Raw genomic sequence first — 26,136 nt, forward strand, 5'->3', positions numbered from 1 at the left:
ATGGTTGTGGAAAGATGATTTTTTTTCAATCACACGAGGGAAACGAGCACATCTCCCACGCAAAGGAGAATACCTCCAATCTAGTCTGAGGTCTCTCTCATGGAAGAGTGTTTCCAGCACCTTTGATGTCGCTTCACCTTTTGTCTGGTTCCCGTTAATGAGGAGAGAGCAGCACACGTCCACCGCAGTCTGGGACCCAGGGCCCTGATCAAAGAGCCCGGAGACAGGTCACGTGACCCGAGTCCACTGTGAGACTCAGACGGCCGAGACGGTTTGTGAATTAAATCAATTCAAAGTTCTCAATGATGAGGCCCCGAGGCGCTTTTCTTGTCGCTATTATATGCCAGAAATAGTTCATCTTTTTCTCGGCTTTAAATGATGCTGTGACAGAAAGAAACAGTGTTTGTCGGTGCAAGTGTTAGATCCTGGTTCCATCAGCTGAAGTAGGTCGTGTCAAGTCTTGGGTGGATTTTGCATTATAATGTTTACGTTTCTTATGTGTATGAAGCATCTTTTTATGGTAGATTTGTGTCAATTTGCAATTTCTTTGTGTTTTTTTTTAGCCATTTTGTGTCTCTTTGTGGTTGTTTTGCAACTGTTATTACATCTTATAACTGTACATTTTACAAAGTGAGATAAACACAAATTAGTATGCATTATAAGACAGTAATTTGTAACTTTTTTGGTTTGCGACCCCGAACACAAAAGCTCTGTCTGGCTCTCTGTGGTTTTTATAGCACTTCAACCAGTTTTTCCTCTTTCCTTTTCCATTATTCATCACATAACCTCAAAAGTATCTTGTGACCTTTTAGAGGGGTCAGACCCCTTTAGGTTGGGAACCCCTGGGTTGAACCACTTAACTGTATTTAAAGTAGGGCAACACATCTGCATCAGGAGCAGCTGCAGCATTAACATGCTGCTCATGCAGGCCGACTACTTATTTTACATATTTCACTTTACATAACTTTTTACTGCAGAAAAGGAAGGTGCTGAAGCAGCACACACCCAGACGTTAAGTGGCCAAACCGTCGAGCCTCTGTGATGGATTACTTATCTAAAAAAGACGATACGCCTTTAGTCATAACTTGAAATTATAATTTACAATAGTCCACGACATGACATGACAAATTACATTACGAACCAAAAACAAGAGTGTTCTTCTGACTGTCTCAGTTTACTGTAAGTGGAAGGGCGTGGCGGGCATGAACGTCTCATGTGTTCAGACACACTAATCCCGTCACCTCTCTGAAATGAGCCGTAAACAAGGCAGGAATGTGAAGGTGAGTTCCTCACAGCTCGATGAGCGGAAACAAAAAAGGAGCCGGAATGCTCTTGAGAGCCCGACTTGCCCATCTGCTCTGCATCGTGCCCATGCGAGGCTGTAATGCCGTGGCATTCCCCCCCGATGACCGTCATGGAGACCGCCATGCACGTCACACTCCCAGAGTTCTTGGTTTCGGAGAGAAAGTCACGGAAAAAAAACTTATATAACCAGCAGCTAATAATCGTGCGTTTTGGGCTTCTTCTTCCTTCTTTTTTTCCTACACCAACGTTATCTGCCGCCACCACAGAACGTCTCCCTCAACCCAAATTATAGGCCCAAAAAAACGTTCTGGTATAATAATGACTAAGCCGCTGCAGGATCGTGCAGCGCAGCACGTTTTCCCGGAGCTTTCCATCGACCTTCGGCCCCCGTCGGCTCATAAACGCAGGACGGATAAATCCGCCAGCGTGTCAGTCGCTGCGACCCGTTGTATCTCTGAGGATAGAGCTCGGGCAGATTATTGGCACGAGAGGAGGAAGAGAGATCTACATGAGCGATACAACGAAGGGCCGCTGACGTGATGTGTGATTAGCACGTAGCGCCGTTTACGAGCACACTTTAAGGACTTGGCTCCTGGTCGTGGTCATTTTAATGCGAAGGAAATGATGTCGAGAGGCGATAAGACCCAGACGGTCCCTCGGAATGTTTTCTATCTGCAGCCGTGGCTTGTTTCAGGAAGCTGGTGTCGGAGGGAAAAAAATGACATTCACATAATCCACTGTTTATTTTGAATAAAAAGTCCTGATAATAAATAAAGTCTCTCTGGTGAGAAAGGAGCCAAGAAGTGTTTTCGATTTTAAGAGGCATGTTATTCTTCCCTATAATTTGATATTTTTATGGGAATTAATGGTATTTTACTCAAACTTGCACTCACTCTTTCATGTGGCACGACATTATTTTATACGTCGTTATTTTTCAAGCGTCGAGGCCAAAAAGCGAAATGGAAATTTGAAGTTCTCTCAAAGTGACGGAGACACGGAGGTGACCTCAAAGCACCAGGGTGGAGTCAAGATGTCAATCATCCAGCTCCAGATAAAAGAAGAAGAGACATGACACATATTATACACATTGAACTACATAAACATTGTCATGTATGTCAACAATGTCCTTTCGCCAGACACTAATTAAAATAACGGGAATTACAGCGGCAGTCGAGCCCGCATGTTACCCTCCTACATAAGTCACACAGGTGCGTAGAGTATCAGATTCAAGGTGGAGTTTTATCTTTGTAGTTTTTGGCACGCCATGGCAATCTCTGTTTTCGCTGCACCGTTTTTTTTCTTCTTCAACTTTTCATACGGCGTCAACAGAAACCGCCGAGGCGTCGACCAATGAGAACGCGAGCGCGAAAAAACTAAACAATGACAACCATCAGTTATGCAGACGGGTGACATTTCTCTCTGTTCAGCCGTGTGGGAGAAGTGCCCGAGTAATAACAAGGATTAGCTCTCAACTGTTGGGGGGGGTTGAGAGTTGACTGCACCGGCAGAGAGGCGGCGGTCAGGTGTCACACGTGATGTCATCGGGCTCTTGGCTCCTGGGAACTGAAAGAAGAGGCGTTGGAGAAACGGGTGGCGCTCTCCTTTATTCTGGAGGTGGCGTCTGCCAACGACTCGCTGCGGCTTCCCTTGGCGCTTACGCAAGCGAATAAAAGAGGCGACACGTGAAAACAGCAACAATGCAGCCGCCGAGACAAATTATTTGATCGAGACTTTGTCATTGTTGTTCTTCAGGTCTGAGAAATACACAATGCCGCCGCAGTGCAGCTCAGTCTGAGAGACGGGGAGGTGGTTGGCTGTGAGCACAAAAAGAGCTCCAGCAACAGAGAGGATGGACCCAAAGAAATGCACCTTTTTTTGTTGTTGGTGTGTGTCATGTGTTGTGTGTGTGTGTGTGTGTGTGTGTGTGGGGGGGAAGGCCTGGAGAGGAAGCCTTGTCCCTTACATGCTCACACAATGCCGACACAATGTTATGTCTACACACTTTAGTGACAGTGTGCCAAGGCCCAGATGTAAACACACGGTATCCACGGTGACCAGGTGGTGGGTGCTGATTGCAGTGTCTGTCGGAGGGCAAGAAGGTTCACTGGGAAAGATGTTATTGGCAGAAAAAAAGAAAAGAAAAGAGAGAGCGCTCGTGGTGATACAGAGAGATACAAGAAGGGGGCGGGGCATTAGGCGTGAGAACTGTGCACAGTGCGAGTGGAACAGCACGCCTGCACTGACCGACCGGGACTTGTTTTAATGTAAATACCAGCATGCCCGAGTCACTCGCCGTGCCCCGACGCACCACCCATCCCTTCATTTCACCACATCACAGGCGAGCCACTGATGCGTGGAGCAGCTCCACCTGCTGCGCCCAGAGCCGCCAGACGGAAAAACAGAAGACAACAAATATATATATATCTGTATAATACAGCCACCTTTATGAGATTTATTTTTAGATAACGTCTAGACTCAGATCACGTCCCTCACCATTCACATAAACCGTTGAGCCCCCCGGGGCAACCAGACTCGCTTGCCGCTCTATTCTCTCAGCCAGAAGCAGGGATTTGACCCAGCAACCCCTCTGCTGATGAGAACTGCACTTTGACAACCGGGACGCTTTCCTGCACGTTCTCGCAACCAGCAGGATCTTGCAGCGCAACAGGCCTCCGATACATATCTCAGATACGTCTCTCAGATACGTCTCTCAGATACGCTTGTGGCCCCGAACAAAAGCCACCACCACACGGTGCAGCTGCCGGGGGACCTGTCCCGCGTTGACCTCCAGGCTTAAACCGCGAGGATGACGTCATCGCTTTGGGTTAAATACGGGTCAGTCGATCGTCTCCGGAACAGAATCGAGTGCGCCGAAGGTCGAGAAAAGAGCAGGAACAGGATGTCCCCGATCTAGCGGAGAGAAAGAATGCCCCGAGCGGTGGACTGAAGACGGAGGGGCCGTTTCCCATGACACAATCCTCGCTACTTCCTGTAGCGCTGGAGGTTCCTGTACACAAACTGGTCCTGTGGTATGCAAACCCGGCAGGCCCAGGCAGTGCAACCCGAGGGTTACAGCTGACGTAGAGCTGCAGGAAACCATAAACCTCGCATCCCATAATATCAACAACCTCTAGGGAAATACACATGTATCAAACACGGTGCTCTGATCCCCTCTCATGCCACCACCGGAGTGACCTTTGACCTCTGGGTAAATGTTTGACCCGGACCCCCTCCCTTTTGGCCCACAGCAAGACTTTAATGTTCTTGCACTTGAAATATTGACGACTATGCAGTTATTTATTTCCTCTCTGTCTTCGTGGAGCCCTCCACATGATGGTCCTGCAGCCTTTACTCATGAGTTATAACTCCAGACAGATTTCTCTCTGTGAGAATATAACTTGCATGTGAGTACAATTCTAGAATGATCCAGTAGGAATGATAATGATCAGGTTATAGCTCCTTAATATTAAAGTGGGAATTATATTCTATATGCTCGACATTTGAGACCTGCTGGTTCTGCCCCTGTCCCCGTGTGCTCATACTTTCCACACGTCCTATCCCGTGATGATTTTACCATCCTGCTCCCTCCATGCTGCCTTTCTCAGGCCTTTAAAAAACAGAAGTAAAGCTGCCATTCGCCGTCAGAGCAGTCGGAGCCGCATCTCTCATCAGGCGGCGGTTCATGAGGACCTTAAGTTACAGCTGCTTGGTTCGGGTCTTTTTCATCCTCAATGAAATTCTCAGCGGAGGGAATTCTTTCGACCTCCCGCTCCAGTCCCAGCAGTCCTGGAGGCCGGATAGGTTTCCGCAGAACTTCATATCCCTGCAACATCTGATATAAGAATGCTATATCCAGCTGTCACGTACACAGAGGAATATCTTCACAGTTTACTTTGGACGGTTACCATCGCGAGCAAAGAGCTGCACACATGCACTCATACGACAGAGCAATAGAAGAATGTCTGGAGAGACCCCGAAATAACACGTCTGCAGACAAAACAGCAGCGAGAAAGCAAAAGAGTCGACAGGCTGCAGAGTTTGATGAACTGTTGCACTCGAAAAGAAGGATATTAAATTAATCTAATGTGTGTTTTTGGAAGAGAGGTGAGAAAAGGTCACAGACAGATGCAGACGCATAATTATGATTCATGAAACCTATTAAGTCCAGAACAAAGAAGTTAAACGGAGGTTTGAACAAAGCAGAACCAAACCTCTCAGACAGGTAGAGGAAGGAAGTTGAGCATGTGAACAACGCTGTGGTTTGAGCTCAATCCAAAGCGTACATGTCTGTCATCTATATCCTTGTTGTTATCTGCAGAATTAAAAATCTTTAACTTTGAACTATTCAAACCATTACTTTTATTATTTTCTTAATGTATGAATCTAAGCTACTATTTTGCACACATTCTTAGTTAAGAGGCTGAAAATATGGACTTATTTGTTGAATCAAATTGTCTTTAACAAATTTCCCCCTGGGGATGAATAAAGTGTAAATCTAATCTAATCTAATCAAATTTACCGCCTGGAAACTACAGAATTAAATCAGTGAGTTCGAGTTTACTAGAACCCGTGTCTCACGTTTGTACTTCAACAACACATGTGAAGTATACACTCCCGTTCAAAAGTTTGGGGTCACTTAGAAATGTCTTTATTTTTCAAAGAAAAGCACTGTTTTTTCAAGAAAGATAACATTAATCAAAAATACACACTATACATTGTTAATGTGGTAAATGACTATTCTAGGTGGAAACGTCTGGTTTCTAATGAAATATCTCCATAGGTGTATAGAGGCCCATTTCCATCAACGATCACTCCAGTGTTCTGATGGTACATTGTGTTTGCTAATCGCCTTAGAAGACTAATGTCTGATTAGAAAACCCTTGTGCAATTATGTTAGCACAGCTGAAAACGGTTATGCTGGTGATATAAGATATACAACTGGCCTTCCTTTGAGCTTGAAGTTTGAAGAACAAAATTAATATTTCAAATATTAATCATTATTTCTAACCTTGTCAATGTCTTGACTATATTTTCGATTCAATTTTCAATTCATGGAAGACACGTAATTGTCTGGATGACCCCAAACTTTTGAACGGTAGTGTATACATGCAGTACCTCGCAGTAAATACTTCTTGTTTTGCTCCGGATGCGATATTTAATGTATGTTATGTCAAAAAGAGGCTTTATTCCCTGTACACGGTCCTCATCAAAGGAAGCCCTGTCTCCTCTCAGGCGGATGTAGATCCAACCTCAGTTGGTTCTGTCCTGGCTGATAACAAGAAGAACAGACCTCTTTTTAGATAAGGAACAAGTTATTAGCAGCTTCAAACGGCCGATTAGCTGTTTCATCTCGTTCCTGAAAAGTGAAGCAGCATCTCTGAGAAGGGATCTGCATTATTCCGCGTGGCCTTAAACGCCCCCTCGGTACACGATGGCCTAATTTGACTCTGTTGCCATGGGTACAGCGAAATCCATTTCAGCTCCGCCACATCCACCGCCACACGTCTGTTTCACTTCTGCTCGTCACTCACACACACGCAGGGGGGGGGGGGGGGGCTTCCTGTCGAGCACCCCGTGCACCTCACCCCGTGCACCTCACCCCGTGCACCTCACCCCGTGCACCTCACCCCGTGCGGTTACCCTGGAATGGCGCGGCCCGATGTGAATCCCACGACCCGGTGAGCACACGAGGGAGCTGACGCGCTGCCATGAAGCGGGAGCCTCGTCCGCCCTCGGCTGCTTCTGTCTCGTGTACGTTTGCACAACTTCCAACAAAACACTTTTCTCCCACAGAAAGTGACACACAGCTGCGCATGTGGGATGTCAGGCCTTCAGAAGTCTGTTTACGTTTGGGTTATGTGGGGCAATCTTGTCCAGGAGGTGTTTTTAAAAGCTTTTCCAGACCACTGTGCACCTCCCTTGGATCTTCCCTGGGTAATTACTGGGCCTCGGCGAGACGATGGCCACATGTAGCAGCAAGCTCCCGACTGCCCTCGACCGTGAACCCTCCACTGCACCGTCCATTACAGCCGGGATGAATGCACAGGCAACTAATGGAGGAGGTGAAGCCTGTATATACTTCTACGGGTCTGCCTGGTTGACAGAGAGGACATACGATGAGGTTCTTCTCTTCTTTTAAAAGAACAGTAACAAACACATGCATGTACAAGTTTCATGAACCTAAAGACATTTTTTTGTGAAAATAGCAAAGGGGTGGAGACAGGATGCAATGCAGCTACAACTCAGTGAATGTCTGAGGTCAGGAGGTCCAAGAGTTTGAATAATGCTTGGGAGTCGTAGATATTTGAGAGAGGTTCAAGGCCCCGCTGTTATCGGTCCCACAGACTCTGGGACAGCAGCCAAGCCGATGCGATCTCCAGAGGAGGAACGCAGCGAAATGGCAGGAAATTCCTCCTCGGTTTGCTCCCATCAGCAGGAGAAATTCTTTCAAGTCAAGCAGCTGAAATGTTGCACAAATATGCAAGTTATTTTGACTGGTGAGAAGCACAGCCGTGGGAGTGTATATGCACATGGGACGGAAAGCAGTTTAGATGCAGAAACAAGGCAACAAGGCACAAAAGAGGAAGAAGAATGTCACGTTTCATGTTCGTCTTCTCCACTTTGGAGAATAAATATCACTTTTTTACCTAAAGAACTCATCCAAACCAGCACAATGTGCAGGGTTTCTTGACTTCTTGAGTCAGTGCAAGGTTCTGAGCTCTGATGAGTGCTTCGTCCCTGAGGAGTTGGCGCCACCTAGTGGCTACGGCGTATAATGGCATCTTGTTGTTTGGGAAATTTATTGTCCAGTTCCTGCTCAGAGTTTGCATGCTGGATTAATGTTGAATAAAAGACACTTGTGGACCTTGCCTTGAGTCGTAATGTCTGAAATGGGTCATGTTTCCTCCACTGTCTGCTGTAATTGAACCCAAGAATTACACAAAATGCTTAATAAGCATACCACACAACCTCTTTACAGTTAGTCACTGTAATTTGCATAGCATTAACATTACATCATGATATTCCTTCTGGATTTCTAATCCTCCTAAAAGGGGAAGAAAGGGGCAGAAAGTAGTCCATCAACACTTGACCCTGAGGTCAGTGAGTCTGCCTGAACCCTACTTTACCTTTTTAAGGCCTCCGTTCGAAATAACATACTATAACTAAAAAGGTTGCATCTCTGCAACCACAAGGGCTATTTAAATAATTATAATATATTTTTTTATATAATAAAGGCAATATATTGTGAGCTTTTGTTCACATGTGTAAATATCAGTATATGTGTTACTGGTTAATAGTAAATAATGATAAAACACAGCAACAATTTAAGTTTGAGGTTAAGAACAAAAATCACTTTCAGGATGTTTATCTGTTTGGTTTGATGCAGCTGAAAGATCTAAACATACATTGATATCTACAAATACAGCAGTTTTGGGATTTATTTTGAGAAAAATAAATATATATATTTTCCGAAACAAAAGACAACCACACAAATGAACTGAATGTTGAAACCAAATGGTTCATATCTCGGTGATCGTTGGCGCGGAGGGGTTTTGGTAGATGTGTGTGTAATCTGTGTTGAATCGTCTTGCTTTTTGCTATCTGGCTTTTTCTGATAGCACCGAGCTACCGGTTGCTATTTCCATAAACGTACCGAGTGGGCTGACTCCTACATGAAGGAATTAGGAATATGAGATTTTAATAATTATTATAGTTGGTGTTTGAGTTGTGTTGAAATGGATGAATTATTGTAGCCCAGGTTTCGTTGTTTAATGTGATGAGTAACATCAATACATTTGCTCATGATTATTTGAATGTTTTACCCAGTGTAACCATAATGTGTCATAATGTGTCAATATCCTCCTCGGAGTTTGTAAAGTGAATACCTGAAAAATACGTCATTTAAAAAACCTTTAGTTGCTACTCGCCCCTTCCTATTGGTCTAGATGACATCTTGAGCTGGGAAGTTGACAAAAGCCAACTATCAGTGCTTTTTAAATAAAATGCCTCACAGGGACTGATTAGCAACGCTCTAGGTTAACTCCATTTTACACATTTGAGCATGGACACTCATAATTAATCTTAAGAACAGGGTGTAAGAGCGAAAAAATCGAAAAAAGCTCCACAGCTTATTCAGAGCTTTCATCGTCTGACGAAAACCACGAGATGTGGTCAAAAGCTCCGAATGTGACGTCTGAAATGAAATTACTTCGTCAGAAACTAAGAAGGCGAATGACAGCTCACCGTAAGACGATATAACAACAGTTTATTTCACACACCCGGGAAAAGGATAACATTTCTCTGAGAACTGCACCCAGCGATTTCCCTCCGCGACCTCCTGAACTCAAACCCATTGTTCTCAGCTCATTGTGTGAGAGGTGGTCAGCGAGCAGCCCGGCCAGAGGCCAGTGGACCAACATGATGATGCTTTGGTACATTCGTGTGCTGCAGGTTCGACACCTACAACACATTTACTATACATCACACCATCGGGCGTTTATACAACGCTGGGAGGATGTACAAGCACCCCCACAAAGACACTCCTGTTTCCCATGCGTCTCAATGGGAAAACAAAATCTACTCCACCAACAAGGGCGTGTGAAAAGATGGGAGGACTCCAGGTGGCCGATACCGTGTTTGGGGTTAACCGGCCTTGTGATAGAGAAATATGTGAAAACACTGAGAAGAAGCGCTTTCACATGCCTCCATGTTACCCGCTGGGCTCCAGCTGCTCCCTCCTGAAGCAGACAGTCGGTGGCTCCATGGACAAGAAGGTGGTGCTGATCACAGGCTGCTCCTCGGGCATCGGCCTCAGCCTGGCCGTCCGGTTGGCCTCCGACCCCGACAAAACATTCAAAGGTAACCGCTACTGTCTTTTATTGCAGTTCTCGTGTTAGGAAATAATAATAATAATACATAACATTTCTATAGCGCTTTTCATATGACTCAAAGACGGTTAAATGTTGCTGTTAAAGACCTTCTGAGGCAGGGGTGTCAAACTAATGTTCACCGTGGGCCACATGGGCGTCACGGCTGCCTCTTAAAGGGCCGGTTGCAACTGAAGCTCTGTATGAACATGTTGTTAAATAACTCTCTTTGCATTTGATTATTGTTTATTCGAGAGTAGAAATGTTGTCCACGAGAACATTTCTCTAATATTATAACACAAATCCATTTAATTTGAAACCTTCAAAATAAAAGCACAGGATATACAGGTGATCTTATGTCTTTCAAGCCGTCATCGGCCACATAAAATGACGTGGTGGGCCGCATTCGGCCCGCGGGCCTTGTGTTTGACAACTGTGTTCGAAGGAGACATTGTAAAGAGGGACATGTGGTGCTTTGAGTTCTTCTGAAACATGTACACTACCGTTCAAAAGTTTGGGAACACTTAGAAATGACTTTATTTTTCAAAGAAAAGCACTGTTTTTTCAATAAAGATAACATTAAATTAATCAGAAATACACTCTCTACATTGTTAATGTGGTAAATGACTATTCTAGGTGGAAGTGTCTGGTTTCTAATGAAATATCTCCATAGGTGTGTAGAGGCCCATTTCCATCAACTATCACTCCAGTGTTCTAATGGTACATTGTGTTTGCTAATCGCCTTAGAAGACTAATATCTGATTAGAAAACCCTTGTGCAATTATGTTAGCACAGCTGAAAAAGAATATACACTTTTATTAATCCCCAAGGGGAAATTAGTTCTCTGCATTTAACCCATCCTTAGTTATTAAGGAGCAGTGGGCTGCGGTGAAGCGCCCGGGAAGCAACTGGGGGTTCAGTGCCTTGCTCAAGGACACTTCGACTTGCAACTAATGGGGAGAGCGGGGATCGAACCCACAACCCTGCGGTTGCAGGACGGCCCTCTTACCCCACTGAGCTAAAGCCGAAAACAGTTATGCTGGTGATATAAGCTAAACAACTGGCCTTCCTTTGAGCTTTAAGTTTGTAGAACAAAATTAATATTTCAAATATTAATCATTATTTCTAACCTTGTCAATGTCTTGACTATATCTTATATTCATTTGATAAATAAAAGTGTGATTTTTCATGGAAGACACGAAATTGTCTGGGTGATCCCAAACTTTTGAACGGTTGTGTATGTCATCTGTCTAGAAAGCAAAATGAGAAGGTCAAATCTGTGTGAAGACGTGCCGCTACATGTTTCCTGTTTAGTGTACGCCACCATGAGAAACCTGGCCAAGAAGGAGCGTCTCCTGGAGTGTGTGAAAAGCCTGCACAAGGACACCTTGGACATCCTCCAAATGGACGTGACCGTCCGGCAGTCCATCCTGGACGCGAGGGACAGGGTGGCCGAGAAACGAGTGGACATCCTGGGTATGCTCTCGCGCCGCCGAGATTGTCGTTTTTTTGTGTCCGCTCGCGTGCGTTTCACGGCCTCTCGTCCTCGTGGACTCGCAGTGTGTAACGCCGGAGTGGGTTTGACGGGCCCGCTGGAGGTGCAGTCCCTGGACTCCATGAGGAAGATCCTGGAGGTCAACCTCTTCGGGACCATCCAGACCATCCAGGCTTTCCTGCCCGGCATGAAGGCTCAGGGCCAAGGCCGCATCCTGGTCACCGGCAGCACCGGAGGGCTTCACGGTGAGTTGGGCTCGTTTTCTGCCGTGTGTGCAAATTGCCCAAATAAGCCATCTTCCTGCTTCTCTCGCAGGGCTGCCCTTTAATGAGGTGTACTGCGCCAGTAAATTTGCGATCGAGGGAGCGTGCGAGAGCTTGGCGGTCCTCCTGCAACACTTCAACATCCAGTGAGTCGGACGTGTCGGTTTCATGCAGCTTCTCTTCCTCCGTCTGGAGGCGGGTCGCTGTGAGCGTGGACTGTGCTTCATCCCCGCAGCGTGACTCTCATCGAGTGCGGGCCGGTCAACACCGACTTCCTGGTCAACCTGCAGAGGGCGGAGCTCGGGGACGCGTCCCTGCAGCAGGTCGACGCCCTCACCCTCAGCCTCTACGAAAAGTACCTGCGGCACTGCGGCGACGTTTTCCAGAACGCAGCCCAGGACACTGAGGACATCGTGAAGGTGTGTGGAGACAGATCTATCAATACGAAGAGGGCAGGATTCAATAAACACACAGCCAGCATGCACACAAACACATAAACGAGGTTCACGGGAAGGCTCGTTAGTGGGCGACTGGGTCAGTGGTGAGCAGGTCTGTCTTTCAATGAGGGGGTTGCCGGGTCAATCCCCGCCCTAGTCAATGTGTCCTTGAGCAAGACAATTATTACCTTCGCATTGAAAATGCGGAAGGTAATGTTTTGATCGCCGTGTATTTGTATGCGTGCGTGTTATTCGCATAAGTCAAAAAGTATTAAACCGAATCGCATGAAATTTGGTGGGATGATTTGTTATTATCCGGGGACCATTTGATTAGATTTTGGGATCGATCGGGTCAAAGTTCAAGGTCAAGGTCATGAAAAAGGTCAAACTTCTTGAATCGCATACAATTTGGTGGGATGATTGGTTATTATCCGGGGACCATTTGATTAGATTTTGGGATTGATCGGGTCAAAGGTCAAGGTCATGAAAAAGTCAACATCTTCTTTTTATCTTCTTTTTATCCAATTGGCATGCAAATAATGCCAACATGTTCATAATTCAATGCCAAATCTTGTGATATGTAAAGTGTCTTTGAGTACCGTAAAAGGCGCTATATAAATGGATTATTATCAGTTGATCATATCTCAAATTGCTTGTCCGCTGGTCTAGATCAGTGGTTCTCCAATGGGGGTACTCGTACCCCTGAGGGTACGTGTAGGCGCTGCAGAGGGTACGTGGGAATTTTTAAAAAACATACAGAAATCCTTCAAACATAGTTATTCAATAAATATTCAATAAAATAGAAGTGTATGTTCATGAACTGAATTTTTTGAATTAAATCAGCGCTGTGTACTACAACCAAAAATGCTTTGCGCTGTTTAAGGGGTACTTGGCTGAAACATCACTGAAAAAAGGTTGAGAACCACTGATCTAGATCATAACTGCCTCATATTTCATATAAGCTTGTCAGAACTGTTTTTTTAAAATTCTGACATCACCTTGATGGAAAACTTCTCCTTTTCATTCTGACAGTGAAGTTCAATTTGTAATAATATACATTGACGTGTAATTGTGTAATTGGCTCTGGCTACTTTTCCTTTAGTGCAGGATGAGAAGAGAGTTTGAGTTCATCACAGTCGTGTCAACGTCGTCCCCGTGATGTCATCCTGCGTGTGTTTTGGTGTCCAGGTGTTCCTGGAGGCCATCCAGGAGGCCAGCCCTGCGTTCAGATACTTCACCGGCGGTGGAGTGCCACCTCTCATCAAACTGAAGATCACAGATCCCGACGGCTCACGCTACATCAGAGCGTTGAGCAAAATCATGTTCTCAGCTGAGGATCAATAATGTTCATCACCTGCTCGTCTTCTCGCAGGTCAAACTTTCTGCTCTGTTGGTTTTGATTTCCAAAGAATGAAGTTGACTCACCGTGACTCACTGGTTGCTTTAAGGGCGTTGTGTTCGTTCACATGGAGCGACTCCAAGCTTCTATTTCTCAAAAGTTATATTCCTGATTATATAAAAATAGATAATGTTCTGGTTGGTGGAGATATATTATGTGTTGAATGCGTTTCTCCTGTCTTTTTATATTTTTCCCGCCACACTGGTTGGCATATTTTCAAACGACTCGCCGAGTTTCTCGACATTACCACTCTATGAAAGTAAAACACTTGTGCCATGTTTGATCGGCTCTCTTAAGCAACGTGAACAACTTCCTCGTTCTCAAGCGTGGAATGAAGAAATGTTTCATTTCTTTTTGTGTGTTTGTTCAATGGCTTTAATGTCTCTTGAGGGAAGAATCAATAAAGTACTTAAACTCAACTGGAATTCATTTGGATGGTATCTGTTATTACACTCACAGCAGACTGGAGGTGACCTTCATAATAAAGGTCAAGTGTCACAAGGAGGGACACGGGAAATACTGATCAAATTCTGCATTATTTTGTTAAAGTGTAAAAATCCCTTTTATTGAAATAAAAAGAGAAGAAGAGTAGAAAACACTGTTTGTCACGGCTAGCTTAGTCTGAACATATAAGTACACCTACAAATGGATTGTCACTTTGTCCTCTGTATATAATCTCTCATGGAAACAGACGGAGTCAGATATATTCTGTGGTAGTTCACTTTCTTACAATCTAAAAGGACGCCAGCTTGTACATTTTCTACTCTGAGCGACATGCAGACACACAGAAGAGCTCTTCGGCTGGTTGAATGACAGCCTGTTAAGAAATAAGATATAATTGTTTATGATAAATGCAAAATCAGTGACATCACTGCAGTGACTCCCATGTGTAGTCGTGAGAAAACAAATTGCATAAACAGAAGACAATTATCTTATTACTGCGAGTCCTTTATTGTTTTTCTATTTCAATACAAATTTAGTAAAAGAGGTCATTAAAAAACTATGAAAAAGGTAATAAATGTCTTCCTGAGTTGTTTTAAGTGAATTGTAAAGAGGAAGTTTAGCTGCCTGTGGTGGGCTTTTGAGTCCCTGAACTGCATGTATAACACTGAAAGAGGGCCAACAGTAGCATATCTCACCAGCCTGAGGCTCACAGTATGACCTCTAACCTGAAGCTTGTCTCCACGGCTACGCATTACGTCTCTTAGATGCAGGGATGGATTAACAAACGGGCCTACCGGGCCCAGGGGCCCATGAGCTCAGGGGGCCCCTGGGCCTGAGCCTCCGCGCGTGACGTCGCTGTGATTAACATTGTATTGATATGAATATGATGATATGACACGATGCACCGTATGCCGGTATCTGCTGGGCTTAAGTCATTCATGTCAGTAACAAGGCCCCAATAGTTCTACTGAGGGATGGATTACCCGATGGGCCCATGAGCCCAGGGGCCCATGAGCTCAGGGGGCCCCTAAGCCAGAGCCTCCGCGCGTGACGTCGCTGTGATTAACATTGTATTGATATGAATATGATGATATGACACGATGCGCCGTAGCCGGTATATGCTGGGCTTAAGTCATTCATGTCAGTAACAAGGCCCCAATAGTCCTACTGAGGGATGGATTACCGAACGAGCCTACCGGCACCAGGGGCCCGTGAGCTCAGGGGCCCATGAGCTCAGGGGCCCTCAGGGGCCCCGGGCTGAGCCTCCTCGCGTGACGCCGCTGTTATTAACATTGTATTGATATGAATATGATGATATGACACGATGCCGCCCGCGGGTATTATATAGGGCTTAAGTCATTCATGGTCATGTCATATATAATTATATGTTGTCTGCTCAGCTCCGGTATCGTTGTTCCATACGGACTGTTTTGTTAGCGATGTGTTTTTTTAATTTTTTTTTTAATTTTGCGGGTGGGGGGGGCACTTGACACGTCCAGGCCCAGGGGCCCGTGGTTTCTTAATCCGTCCATGCTTAGATGGCATGAGGTTCTTAAAGCTTGCAGAATAATAATGAGTTATACGGGCTGGTGCATTAACATTACAAGTAGTTTACTATCGTACTGCTATCAAACTTGGCTTCAAACATTTCATTTGAATGGACATGATGCAGCACCAAAGTCCAGGAAAGTGTTGCGCACAGTATTTGCTTTGCTTGGTCACCTTCGGGTCGCCTCTCAAAACCTCTCAAAATCTCTCAGAACCCTGTGAACCCAGGAGTCAGATATGTTCAGCGATTCAATCACAAATGCGTCATATGTGACAAACCGTTCGACAGTACCACAACAAATATGCATTTCCTTATCTATTTGGGGTGACAAGAATAAAAGTGTCAGGCTAAATGTATATAGATATATACATATATATATATATATATATACATATATATATATACATGCCATTATAACAATTCTACTTCTGATACTTTTTCTAAATCATGGAACCTTTCAAGTCACAACATGTTTTAGAAAAAGACATAAAACCTGAAAAGGACAAACTAAAGTGTGTGTCTGTCTAACTTCATTCCAGCTAAACTTCAAGTGACACATATGGACAGGGCAGTGGCGGCTGGTGAATTTTTTTTGGGGGGGGGCGCAGTTGGGCGACGCGGTTTAAATAGCACTCAACAATGAGAAGAAAAGAGGTTTTGAGTAGAATATTGTAAAAACCAAAGCTTTATTTCAAGAACACAGCGTGCTCAACACTGTCCAATAACAACTATCAACACACTGTAACTTTGGGCATGAGAGGTTCAGAGCAGAATTCTTTAAGAAACATTGGGTTGGGTTTTAGAGGTTTGCAAAATAAAAGAGTTTCACCCTCACATGGAAGAGGTTCAGAGCAGATGTTACAGATGTGGAACGGGCATGGAAGAAGTCGGCTCAGATGGTGGATTTTCCCAGCACTTATTTATTCTGCAGAAGACAACAGAACACACACATTTGCCTTCTGATCTGTCTCTGCACTTCCACTTCCCTCAGCAAAATAAAACCATTGTCCATGGAAGACAGGACCACATTAAATCTAAATAATAACAATTCTCATCAAAAACCATGGCTGTGTCTACTACCGCGCACTTGAGCACTTCGAGCACTGACTTTCAGTGTTCGAAGTGCGCCACTGAAAAATCCAGCAGAATTCAGTGCACTGAAAGTACCCGGATGGTGCACTGCAAACGGGCAAAAAATGTAGTGTAAAACGATGGACACTACTCGCACTAAGCGGCCGCCATCTTGGCGACGTAGCGGAAGAGGAGGAGCCCTTTCGCCAGCTTTTCATTTTATTTCTAAAACAATGGCGGACAGCACAAGCGGTAGACCACGAAGCTACAGACCGTAAATGTAAGTATCAGCGGTTATTACACATTGTACTGGTATTACAATGTACTACTAACATGCCATTCTCAGATTAGTGAGCATACCTAGGTAGCATTAGATGCCATTGGATCTGCATGGCAGTTATGATAAGCTAGCTGGGTAATCCACCACCCGGCCAGTCCGACGAAGGTGCACTTTTATCGGACACTTTTCGCTTGACGAGCCGGGGCAGGTGGCTCCAGGCGCTTGCTCCAGCGGCAAGTCCGACGACAGATAGCTATGTCAGTCATCGGACAGTGTTAAACAACGGCTGTTCTGTTAACCAATCGAAATAGCAATTTTAATAATGGATTAACAATGGATATGCTCAGTTTAATAACGGGTTAACATGACACCGCGAGCGTTTGCACACACGCCGCCCGATAATTAATACCGTTACGATAGCTATCTAAGCTTGTCCTTCTAGAAATAATTGTAGCTTTCAATCATCGTGTGTTGTTTTTTTAATGTCGTGTATGTATTAATTTAAATGTAATCGTGGTCTGGGACAGAGCACTGAATGGCTATCCTATTTCTGTTTCCTGCCCCAGAGACTTTCCTGGAGGTGCTGGTGCTGGTCCTCTGCTGCCCTCCCGACATCTGCATCTGGCTCCAATGACCTCTGGCACCTCACATCCACCTCCAGGGCCTTTAAGAAGATGGACCGCCATCGCATCTTCAGTATCCCGAAGGACCTCTCCACAACACACCTCGCCTTTGACAGGCAGCAGTTGTAGCTTGGAGGTGGTTGCGGACAGGCTGCCTGAAGGGGGTCATGAGGCAGATGGGTTGGGACAGGCAGGGGGAGCCACCATCCCCAAGGATACAGTATCCTGGTGGAGGGGATGACTGCTCATAGAAGATGGGGCTGTTATTCAGGACCCTGGCATCATGCACTGAGCCCGGGGCCTGTCGAAGGCCCTGGCCACCACCCGATAGGAGGTGGCGCTGGCAAGCCAAAAAATAAAAACTAGACAGGAGATCTCGGGCCCCAACCGTGGTCAGTCAGTGCCCAGCACAGCCATGAGGGCGTTGAATGACTCGGGTGAGCCTGAAGTCCACCCTCATGTCACTGTGGCCATCACAATACAACGCCAGCAGTGGCATTGCAACATTGATACGGCAGCACCGCCTGGGACTGGGTGGCTGCTGTAGAGTGTGGGGAGTGGAGGGGAAGGGAAGATTATATTAATATGTAAGTCATTTTATCAATAAAATGTTGTCATTGAGGTTTTGTAGTCTTTTATTGCATTTTCTGATTTATATTAGAATTGATGCATGTTTGTAACAACAAATTAATATGCCTGTGTGTTCAATTGCTAATTGATTCCTGTATCAGGGTGAACTTCACTACAACAGAGATGTGTATAAAAGTACAGTCAGTCAAAGTAGGCCTATTACTGTGTGAATTCAAGCAGATGATGACTATCATTTCAGTGGATAATTCTTAAAACTAATTGGAATCTAGGGACAAACATGTACAGATTTGTCATGTTTTATTTCCATATGGTGTGTATGTGGATTGCAAAGAAGAAGGCTACTTCTGACAAAGATAATTGAGAATTTAGCATACCTAGCGAGGAGAATTTAATTGCAACTACTACATGAAGCTATGCTGTGAAGGTAAGGCAAAATCACACAATTAAATTTACATATACCATCTCGACTTCAGCCAGAAGGCGGAGGCTCCTGCCGCGATTGTGGAGGTATCGCAGTTTCCACATGGGGTGGAGAAAGGTAAACAAGGGGCAACAAGAGGGCAAGAAGTGCATTCATTTGGTCACTTTAAGGGTTAGGGTATCGCAAGCAGATTTGCATACGTCACTCCCGGCTTAATTTCGCGGGTGCCGTGAACAGATTTGCGTCCGTCACTTCCGCCAAGTGGTGAACGGTTAAGTGTTCCATTTGAGACAGCACTTCATCAGCGACGCAGTACACTGCAATGCAGTGCACTGAATTGCAGTGTACTTCGTTAAGTGCGCGGTAGTAGACACAGCCCATGACATGTAACATACAAGGGGAAAACAGAGACCCCTAATGGACAAAATAAATAACTACATGAGCTAGAGTCATTTCAGCAGAAACAGAGAAAATTCTAACTTTGAACAAAAGGGAAACACATACCTGCAGAAGACAACAGAACACACACATTTGCCTTCTGATCTGTCTCTGCACTTCCACTTCCTAGACACGCAAAACACAATTTACACAAGGAAAATATACGTCGGGGCGACCGGATGTAGCTAAACAAACGGTGCCAAAGTGGCTCAATGAGACCGCCACCAAACGTATATGTTGACGGTCTAAATGACACGACAGCTGGACGCCGTGATCGTATGAGCGACCATTACTGTATGTAACATAAACGGTTAATTTTTATAAAAGAATATAGCCAAAATAGTGCAACATCGTTTTTCACTCAACTCACCATCAGCAATATAAAACCATTGTGAGCAGGGTTGCCAGGTCTGTGTGACAAAACCAGCCCAATGGCCAATCAAAACCAGCCCAAAAACCAGCCCAATATCAGAACTCAAAATATGCCCGTGCCAAACCATATACACTGCTTTTAAAGTCCAACAGCATTGCTATCATTGCCAAATGTATTGTAATATCTACAAAGTAACAACATATGTTTAGTTTGCCAGCATTAAAAGCAGTTTTCCCTCAAGTTATTTCACCTAGGTCCTAAAATGGCCTTGTGTAATTATACAGTATATTATCATAAATAAAATGTGTACGTGCTGATCTTGAGTCAGTTTGGTAGGATTTGGGTATGAATTAATTATTTCATTTAAAATATGGATTTTTATTTAAAGATATTCATGTAATTTGCATGCAAAATAGGTCTACCCGAACCAAGGACAAAAAATTCAACCCGCGCAACACTTCAGTGGCCCGATTCCGCAGGAAAACCGCGGACCTGGCAACACTGCTCTATGGGCTGAGGAACATACGGGTCTCTGATCTGCCGAATAATCAATCGCGTGCGCACATTGTGCGCACCAAGATTCAGTTTCATCCGCCAATGTGAAGCCGGTCATTGCCAAAACGACTGAAATGTTGTATCGATGCCGTACACACACATTAGAACAGCGCCTCGAAAAAGGGGAGGGGCTTCTCTCCGTGATAATGGCGATATATTATATTTTTTCACATTAACTTAAGTGGTTGTTGACAGGGGCTTACGGTCTCCCACACACATTTAGCGCGTCAACACGGTATATTTACTATTTAAATGATTTGGCATATAATGTTTTTTGACAGATTTTTTTTTTTTTTTTTTTCCATCTCCAAATTTTAAGAGGGGCGGCGCACTAGCGCCCCTTATGGACGAACCGCCACTGGGACAGGGGCGGCCCTAGCACATTTGGCGCCCTAGACGAGCTTCACTCGTGGCGCCCCCCCCCTCCCCCCCCAAATAAATAAAATAAAAAAGATTCTGCACGAAAACGGAATTTCAACTTTCAAACGCTATTTTGCCCTGCAAGACTGAATTTCTTTCAAATAAACAGAACAACGACCGCAACAATGAACAAACATTAAATAAAGAACAAAATCCCTGAGAAAATGTCAGGTCTGTGCTGAACTACGCTCCGGCTACCCCCCCCCTGATCAACGGTGCACATTCACTCCCTCGTCGTGCCCAAAAAAATGTGACCGCCTACGGCTGCCTATAATCCAGCATGATCTATAGCTCAGCATGATGAGTGTTTGACTGGACACCTGGAGATGTGTGATCGATTCCAAGACAAGACAGCTTTTTTCATCATTTTTTTTTTTACATTGAATTTACATGACGTGGTGTATACTTCACGTAGGGACACATGATGCACGAATATGTTCACAGACTCAAAGCGCCACCACTGGCTCAACTGGACTTTGTCGAATCTGCCCCAAACTTCTCGTGCTCGTTACAAGTCACGGCCCGAGTCAAGTCCGACCGGCGTGCCTGCGTCCTCGGTCCTCACTCATCTGCGCCGGTCGGGGGGTGCCGGCGTCTCCCCGACCGGCGCAGATGAGCGAGGACCAGTTCGACGCTGCTTGCAGCTTTAATGTTTTTTTTGTTTTCTGTTCTGTTAATGGCTGGCATTGCCGTCAAAATATTGCTTGGAGATATAGATGGGGCTGCAAAAAAAAACTGCCCTGCAAAAAAAAAAAAATTTATATATATATTTTTTTACTAGGCGCATTTTTTTGCGCCCCCCTCTGAATGGTGCCCTAGGCGGCCGCCTATACCGCCTGTAGGAAAAACCGCCCCTGGCTGGGAGTGTCCCAACTCTTATCAGAAAGATTTTCCGAGCGTGACTTTGTTGTTTTGCACAATGTCCTGCGGAGTATAAAAGGCGTCTGACAGAGGAAGACTGCACAGAGACGGAGCTCTCAAAACCACGAGGATGAAGAAGATTGCGGTCCTGATTCTGGCGTTCAGCTGCTGCGTATGTGAAGTACCGGTCAATGAAAACGATGCCAACGGCCGCCGGTGCCCCGGGTCCAGCGGCTGCAGCGACATCTGCTCCCTCACCTCCATGAGTCAAACCCTGGGGGCGGTGGGACAGAAGGTCGCCCACATGGCGGAGCAAATAGCCCTCCTGGAGGCCAAGTTGCTCGACACTAAGAGTGAAGTCCTGGAGCTGCGCAGCCTGACCGCGGGTAAGCTAACGAAGAGAAAATCAGTTTTACGGGATGTAATAATCACGTGTCATAAGTCTTCCCTTTTTTAAACTCTTATTCTGTGGTCATTTGATGCTCTCAGGCAAACCTCAGGTGGCCTTTTCTGCGGCTCTCATGGAGTCCGGCTCCGGAGAAGTTGGACCTTTCACCATCAATACGCCGCTTAAGTATAAGAAGGTCTTCTCCAACATTGGGAGCAGCTACAATCCTTCAACAGGTATGTGTGTGTGTCAGAGAGAGAGAGAGAGATAAAGAGGAGGGACGAGTGAGGGCTCATGAAAGCGATCTCTTTATTTCCATCAGGTATCTTCACAGCTCTGGTGGGCGGGACGTACTTCTTCCGATTCTCGATGTTCAACAACCTCAGTCCGACCCCCAACTCCGTCGTGAGCCTCATGAAGAACGACGAGGTCCTGGTGTCCGTCACGGACACTGTCGGCACCGACAGCAACGACATGGGAAGCAACGCCGTGGTCATCGCCCTGCAGCCGGGAGACAACGTGTACGTGGACCTGCATGCCAACAAGAGGGTCTACGACGACGGCCCTTCGCACTACAACACCTTCGGAGGCTTCCTGCTCTTCGCGGCGTGATCTGCGCGGGTCTTCAGAGGGTCACCGGAAAACCAAATTGAGGGATTTGTGCTGAGTCAACAGGGAAATTGGGAAATGCGACAGCAATTTGTTCAAGATATTGCATTAATAAAGAAATAGGAAGCTTTGTTGGCACCAGGCCTGCGTCTCTATTTTCAACTTGTGATGTTCATTATTTGAACAACAGTGTGCTTATTTGTATTGATGGTAAAAAAAAAAATACAATGAATTACCGTAGAGTCGACCATCTTGTGACATGAACACACAAGTTCCAACATCTAGTCAGACCAGGGGTGTACATTTGGGCGACAATGGCCCCATTCACAACTCCCTGCTCGAGGATTTGCTCTGCATTACATTACATATCATTACATAACATGTCATTTAGCAGACACTTTTATTCAAACAGACTTACAATAAGTTTATCAACCAAGAGTACAAACTCAGAACAACAAGAATCCAGAAAGTTACATTCCTTCAAGAAAGTCAAACTACAAAAGTAGGCTACCATAAGTAAGAGCCATTTAAGAGCCACTGAGATGCTAATCTGTGTTTTAATCCAGATATAGTCGGAAGAGATGTGTTTTTAGTTTCCGGTAGAAGATGTCATCATAAAGACATGCACCGCAGCCTCACCCCGGTTCGTATGGATGTGAATGAATGTTGGTGGTGGTCGGAGGGGCCGTAGGCGCTGATTGGCTGCCACGCTTCCGTCAGTCTGCTCCAGGGCAGCTGTGGCTACTGATCAGTGGCGGTTCGTCCATAGGGGGCGCTAGGGCGCCGCCCCTCTTAAAATGTGTAGATGAAGAAGAAAAAAAGAAGAAGAAAAAAAAAAAAACATCCTGTCAAAAAACATTATGTGCCAAATCATTTAAATAGTAAATATACCGTGTTGACGCGCTAAATGTGTGTGGGAGACCGTCAGCCTGTCAACAACCACTTAAGTTAATGTGAAAAAATATAATATATCGCCATTATCACGGAGAGAAGCCCTCCCTTTTGGAGGCGATCTAACGTGTGTACGCATCGAGAAAATATTTCAGTCGTTTCGGCAAGGACCGGCTTCTCATTGGCGGATGAAACGTGAATCTTGGGTCGCAAAAATGTGCGCTCGTTGGCCAATGACATCGTTTTATTATGAACCGTGATTGGACTACACGGCAGATCAGAGATGTTCCCTCAGCCAGAGAGCTCCACGGAGCTACGGGAGCAGGTTGCTAACGGAGCTGTCAGCTGGAGGCTCAGTGAGTAATGCGCTGTTTAATTTCCCCTGTCTGTTGTTCCAAAGGGACTGAAACTCTCTGGACTACAACGGGGTGAGGGATCAAAAGAGCTTCAGACAAGTGTAAAGCATGAATCTTGCCGCAGTTATCTAGCTAACAGCATGAAGCTAACAGCCTGAAGCTAACCCTGTTTACAGTCAGCAGAAGGAGACCGAACTGGCATCGAAACACAACGAAGAAGTTCTGAAAAACAGACACATTCCCTCAAGAATAATGGAAACAGGCTGGTTACAGACATGATGACTTTAACCAGAGAGTAAAGTGACCACTTTAAAGAGAAGAGGCTACTTTTCTTTACAGTAGTGGGTCTGCTCTGTCACCCAATGTAACATGTGATCTCTTTCTGACTATTCTGCTCTGAACCTCTTTCATGTGAGGTTGAAACTCTTTTATTTAGCAAACCTCTGAAACCCAGCCCCATGTTTCTTAAAGCTGCTCTGAACCTCTCATGCCCAAAGTTACAGTGTGTTGATAGTTGTTATTGGACAGTGTTGAGCACAGTGTGTTCTTGAAATAAAGCTTTGTTTTTGACAATATTCTACTCAAAACCTCTTTTTCTTCTCATTGTTGAGTGATATTTAAACTGCGCCCCCCCCCCCCCAAATAAATTCACCAGCCGCCACTGCTACTGATGTAGCTTACCACCACCGGGATGACTGTGTGTGTATGACTACTGGACTCTGGACTCTGTAAAGCGACTTCGGGTGCCTTGAGAAGCGCTATATAAAATAAATGATGATTATTATTATTATTATTATGTAGAGACGTTCTGCTGTCCTGATGTCAGTGGGGAGCTCGTTCCACCAATGAGGAGCCAGGACAGCAAACATTTTGTCGAGTGATTAGCTCGAAGTGACAAGTCGATTGCTTGTTGCCGAGCGGAGTGAACGTGCCGGGGTGTAAGGGTTGAACATATCCCGGATGTAAACGGGACCCGATCCGTTCGCAGCACGGTACGCAAGTGTTGAAGCGGATGCTGCAGCCACCGGTAATTACACACCTGTGTCGTTGACTCGTTTCACATTTAATGAACAACAAGCCACGGACTCCAAACCTCTGTGCTGGTTCCTGTAGTTCCTGTCCAGTTCGCTGCTGCTAATAACAACACTGACGGTTATTGTTTGGATGCATAAAGATCAGATGTGTATTGACACCCCTTTGTGTGTACACTACACACGCCTGTGTACCTTTCAGAAAAGAAGGATATATCCTCATGTGAACCACTCCATATTAAACCATGTGCTGTATGGCCATGTATACATGCGTCATTGCCCTTATAGACGTTCTTTAAATATATTACATTTGATAAAACCTCAATACACACATGGACAAGTGGCACTGCGTTGGTCTTACATGCCTGGCAACACAATGACGATACGGTTTTCACATTGTCCGAGAATTGTTGAGATTACATTACATTACATGTCATTTAGCAGACGCTTTTATCCAAAGCGACTTACAATAAGTGCATTTCAACCTAGAGTACAAACTAAGAACAACAAGAATACAGGAAGTAACATTTCCTCAACATAGTCGAACTACAAAAGTACCATAAGTAAGTGCTATCTAAGTGCCACTGAAGTGCTAATCTGTGTTTTAATCCAGATATAGTCGGAAAAGGTGTGTTTTCAGTCTCCGACGGAAGATGTAGAGACTTTCTGCTGTCCTGATGTCAGTGGGGAGCTCGTTCCACCACTGAGGAGCCAGGACAGCAAACAGTCTGGATGTAGAGTGATTAGCTCGAGGTGCAGTAGTCACAAGTCGATTGGCTGTTGCAGAGCGGAGCGAACGTGCCGGGGTGTACGGTGTGACCATATCCCGGATGTAGACGGGCCCGATCCGTCTAGAGCACGGTACGCCAGGACCAGTGTTTTGAAGCGGATGCGAGCAGCCACCGGTAACCAGTGGAGAGGCGGAGAGGCGGAGTGGTGTGGGTGAATTTCGGGAGGCTGAAGACCAGTCGAGCTGCTGCATTCTGGATGAGCTGCAGAGGTCGGATGGCCTTAGCGGTAGACCAGCCAGGAGGAGTTGCAGTAGTCGAGGCGTGAAATGACCAGAGCCTGGATCAGAACCTGCCGCCTTCTGAGTAAGAAGAGGCGTATTCTCCTGATGTTGTGCAGCATGTACCTACAGGAACGCGTCGTCGCAGCGATGTTGGCCGTCAGGAGAGTTGACTGTCGAGTGTCACCCGAGGTTCCTGGCAGTCCGGGTAGGGGCCAACACAGAGCTGTTGAAGGTGATAGTCAGGTCGTGGGTGGGGAGCCTTTCCTGGAAGGAATAGTAGCTCAGTCTTGTCAGGGTTGATCTTCAGGTGGTGAGCAGACATCCACTGAGAGATGTCAGTCAGACAGGCAGAGATTCGTGCCGCCACCTGTGTTTCGGACGGTGGAAACGAGAAGATCAGTTGGGTGTCATCAGCATAGCTATGGTAGGAGAAGCCATGCGAGCGAATGACAGAGCC

The 26,136-nt window shown here is 45.5% G+C and overlaps 2 protein-coding genes and 1 long non-coding RNA gene across 3 annotated transcripts; all 3 read left to right on the forward strand.

Moving 5' to 3' along the window:
• The first annotated feature begins 10,067 nt into the window (after positions 1-10,067).
• hsd17b1 (hydroxysteroid (17-beta) dehydrogenase 1) lies at positions 10,068-14,191 on the forward strand. Its single transcript, XM_056406491.1, has 6 exons — positions 10,068-10,164; positions 11,487-11,648; positions 11,733-11,912; positions 11,983-12,076; positions 12,166-12,349; positions 13,556-14,191. The coding sequence occupies exons 1-6, from the start codon at positions 10,068-10,070 to the stop codon at positions 13,709-13,711; spliced, it is 873 nt and encodes a 290-aa protein (XP_056262466.1). The 3' UTR covers positions 13,712-14,191.
• A 2,160-nt stretch (positions 14,192-16,351) lies between these two features.
• Positions 16,352-18,354, forward strand: LOC130188253 (uncharacterized). The gene is made up of 2 exons (XR_008830591.1): positions 16,352-17,110; positions 17,677-18,354. It is a non-coding gene; the product is annotated as an uncharacterized LOC130188253 (long non-coding RNA).
• Positions 18,355-21,475: 3,121 nt separating this feature from the next.
• Positions 21,476-22,520, forward strand: LOC130188249 (complement C1q-like protein 3). Its single transcript, XM_056406493.1, has 3 exons — positions 21,476-21,778; positions 21,882-22,016; positions 22,103-22,520. The coding sequence occupies exons 1-3, from the start codon at positions 21,523-21,525 to the stop codon at positions 22,390-22,392; spliced, it is 681 nt and encodes a 226-aa protein (XP_056262468.1). The 5' UTR covers positions 21,476-21,522; the 3' UTR covers positions 22,393-22,520.
• Positions 22,521-26,136: the final 3,616 nt, after the last annotated feature.

The sequence above is a fragment of the Pseudoliparis swirei genome, chromosome 23 (genome assembly GCF_029220125.1).
Source record: "Pseudoliparis swirei isolate HS2019 ecotype Mariana Trench chromosome 23, NWPU_hadal_v1, whole genome shotgun sequence".
Lineage (NCBI taxonomy): Eukaryota > Metazoa > Chordata > Actinopteri > Perciformes > Liparidae > Pseudoliparis > Pseudoliparis swirei.

What these genes read in the sequence shown, in the direction of transcription:
- hsd17b1 (XM_056406491.1), top strand. Translation starts at nt 10,068, where the DNA reads ATGGACAAGAAGGTGGTGCTGATCACAGGCTGCTCCTCGGGCATCGGC. An exon ending in CCCCGACAAAACATTCAAAG is followed by an intron (nt 10,165 to 11,486) that starts GTAACCGCTACT and finishes TTTCCTGTTTAG; the next exon opens with TGTACGCCACCATGAGAAAC. An exon ending in GAAACGAGTGGACATCCTGG is followed by an intron (nt 11,649 to 11,732) that starts GTATGCTCTCGC and finishes GTGGACTCGCAG; the next exon opens with TGTGTAACGCCGGAGTGGGT.
- LOC130188249 (XM_056406493.1), top strand. Translation starts at nt 21,523, where the DNA reads ATGAAGAAGATTGCGGTCCTGATTCTGGCGTTCAGCTGCTGCGTATGT. An exon ending in GCTGCGCAGCCTGACCGCGG is followed by an intron (nt 21,779 to 21,881) that starts GTAAGCTAACGA and finishes TGATGCTCTCAG; the next exon opens with GCAAACCTCAGGTGGCCTTT. An exon ending in CAGCTACAATCCTTCAACAG is followed by an intron (nt 22,017 to 22,102) that starts GTATGTGTGTGT and finishes TATTTCCATCAG; the next exon opens with GTATCTTCACAGCTCTGGTG.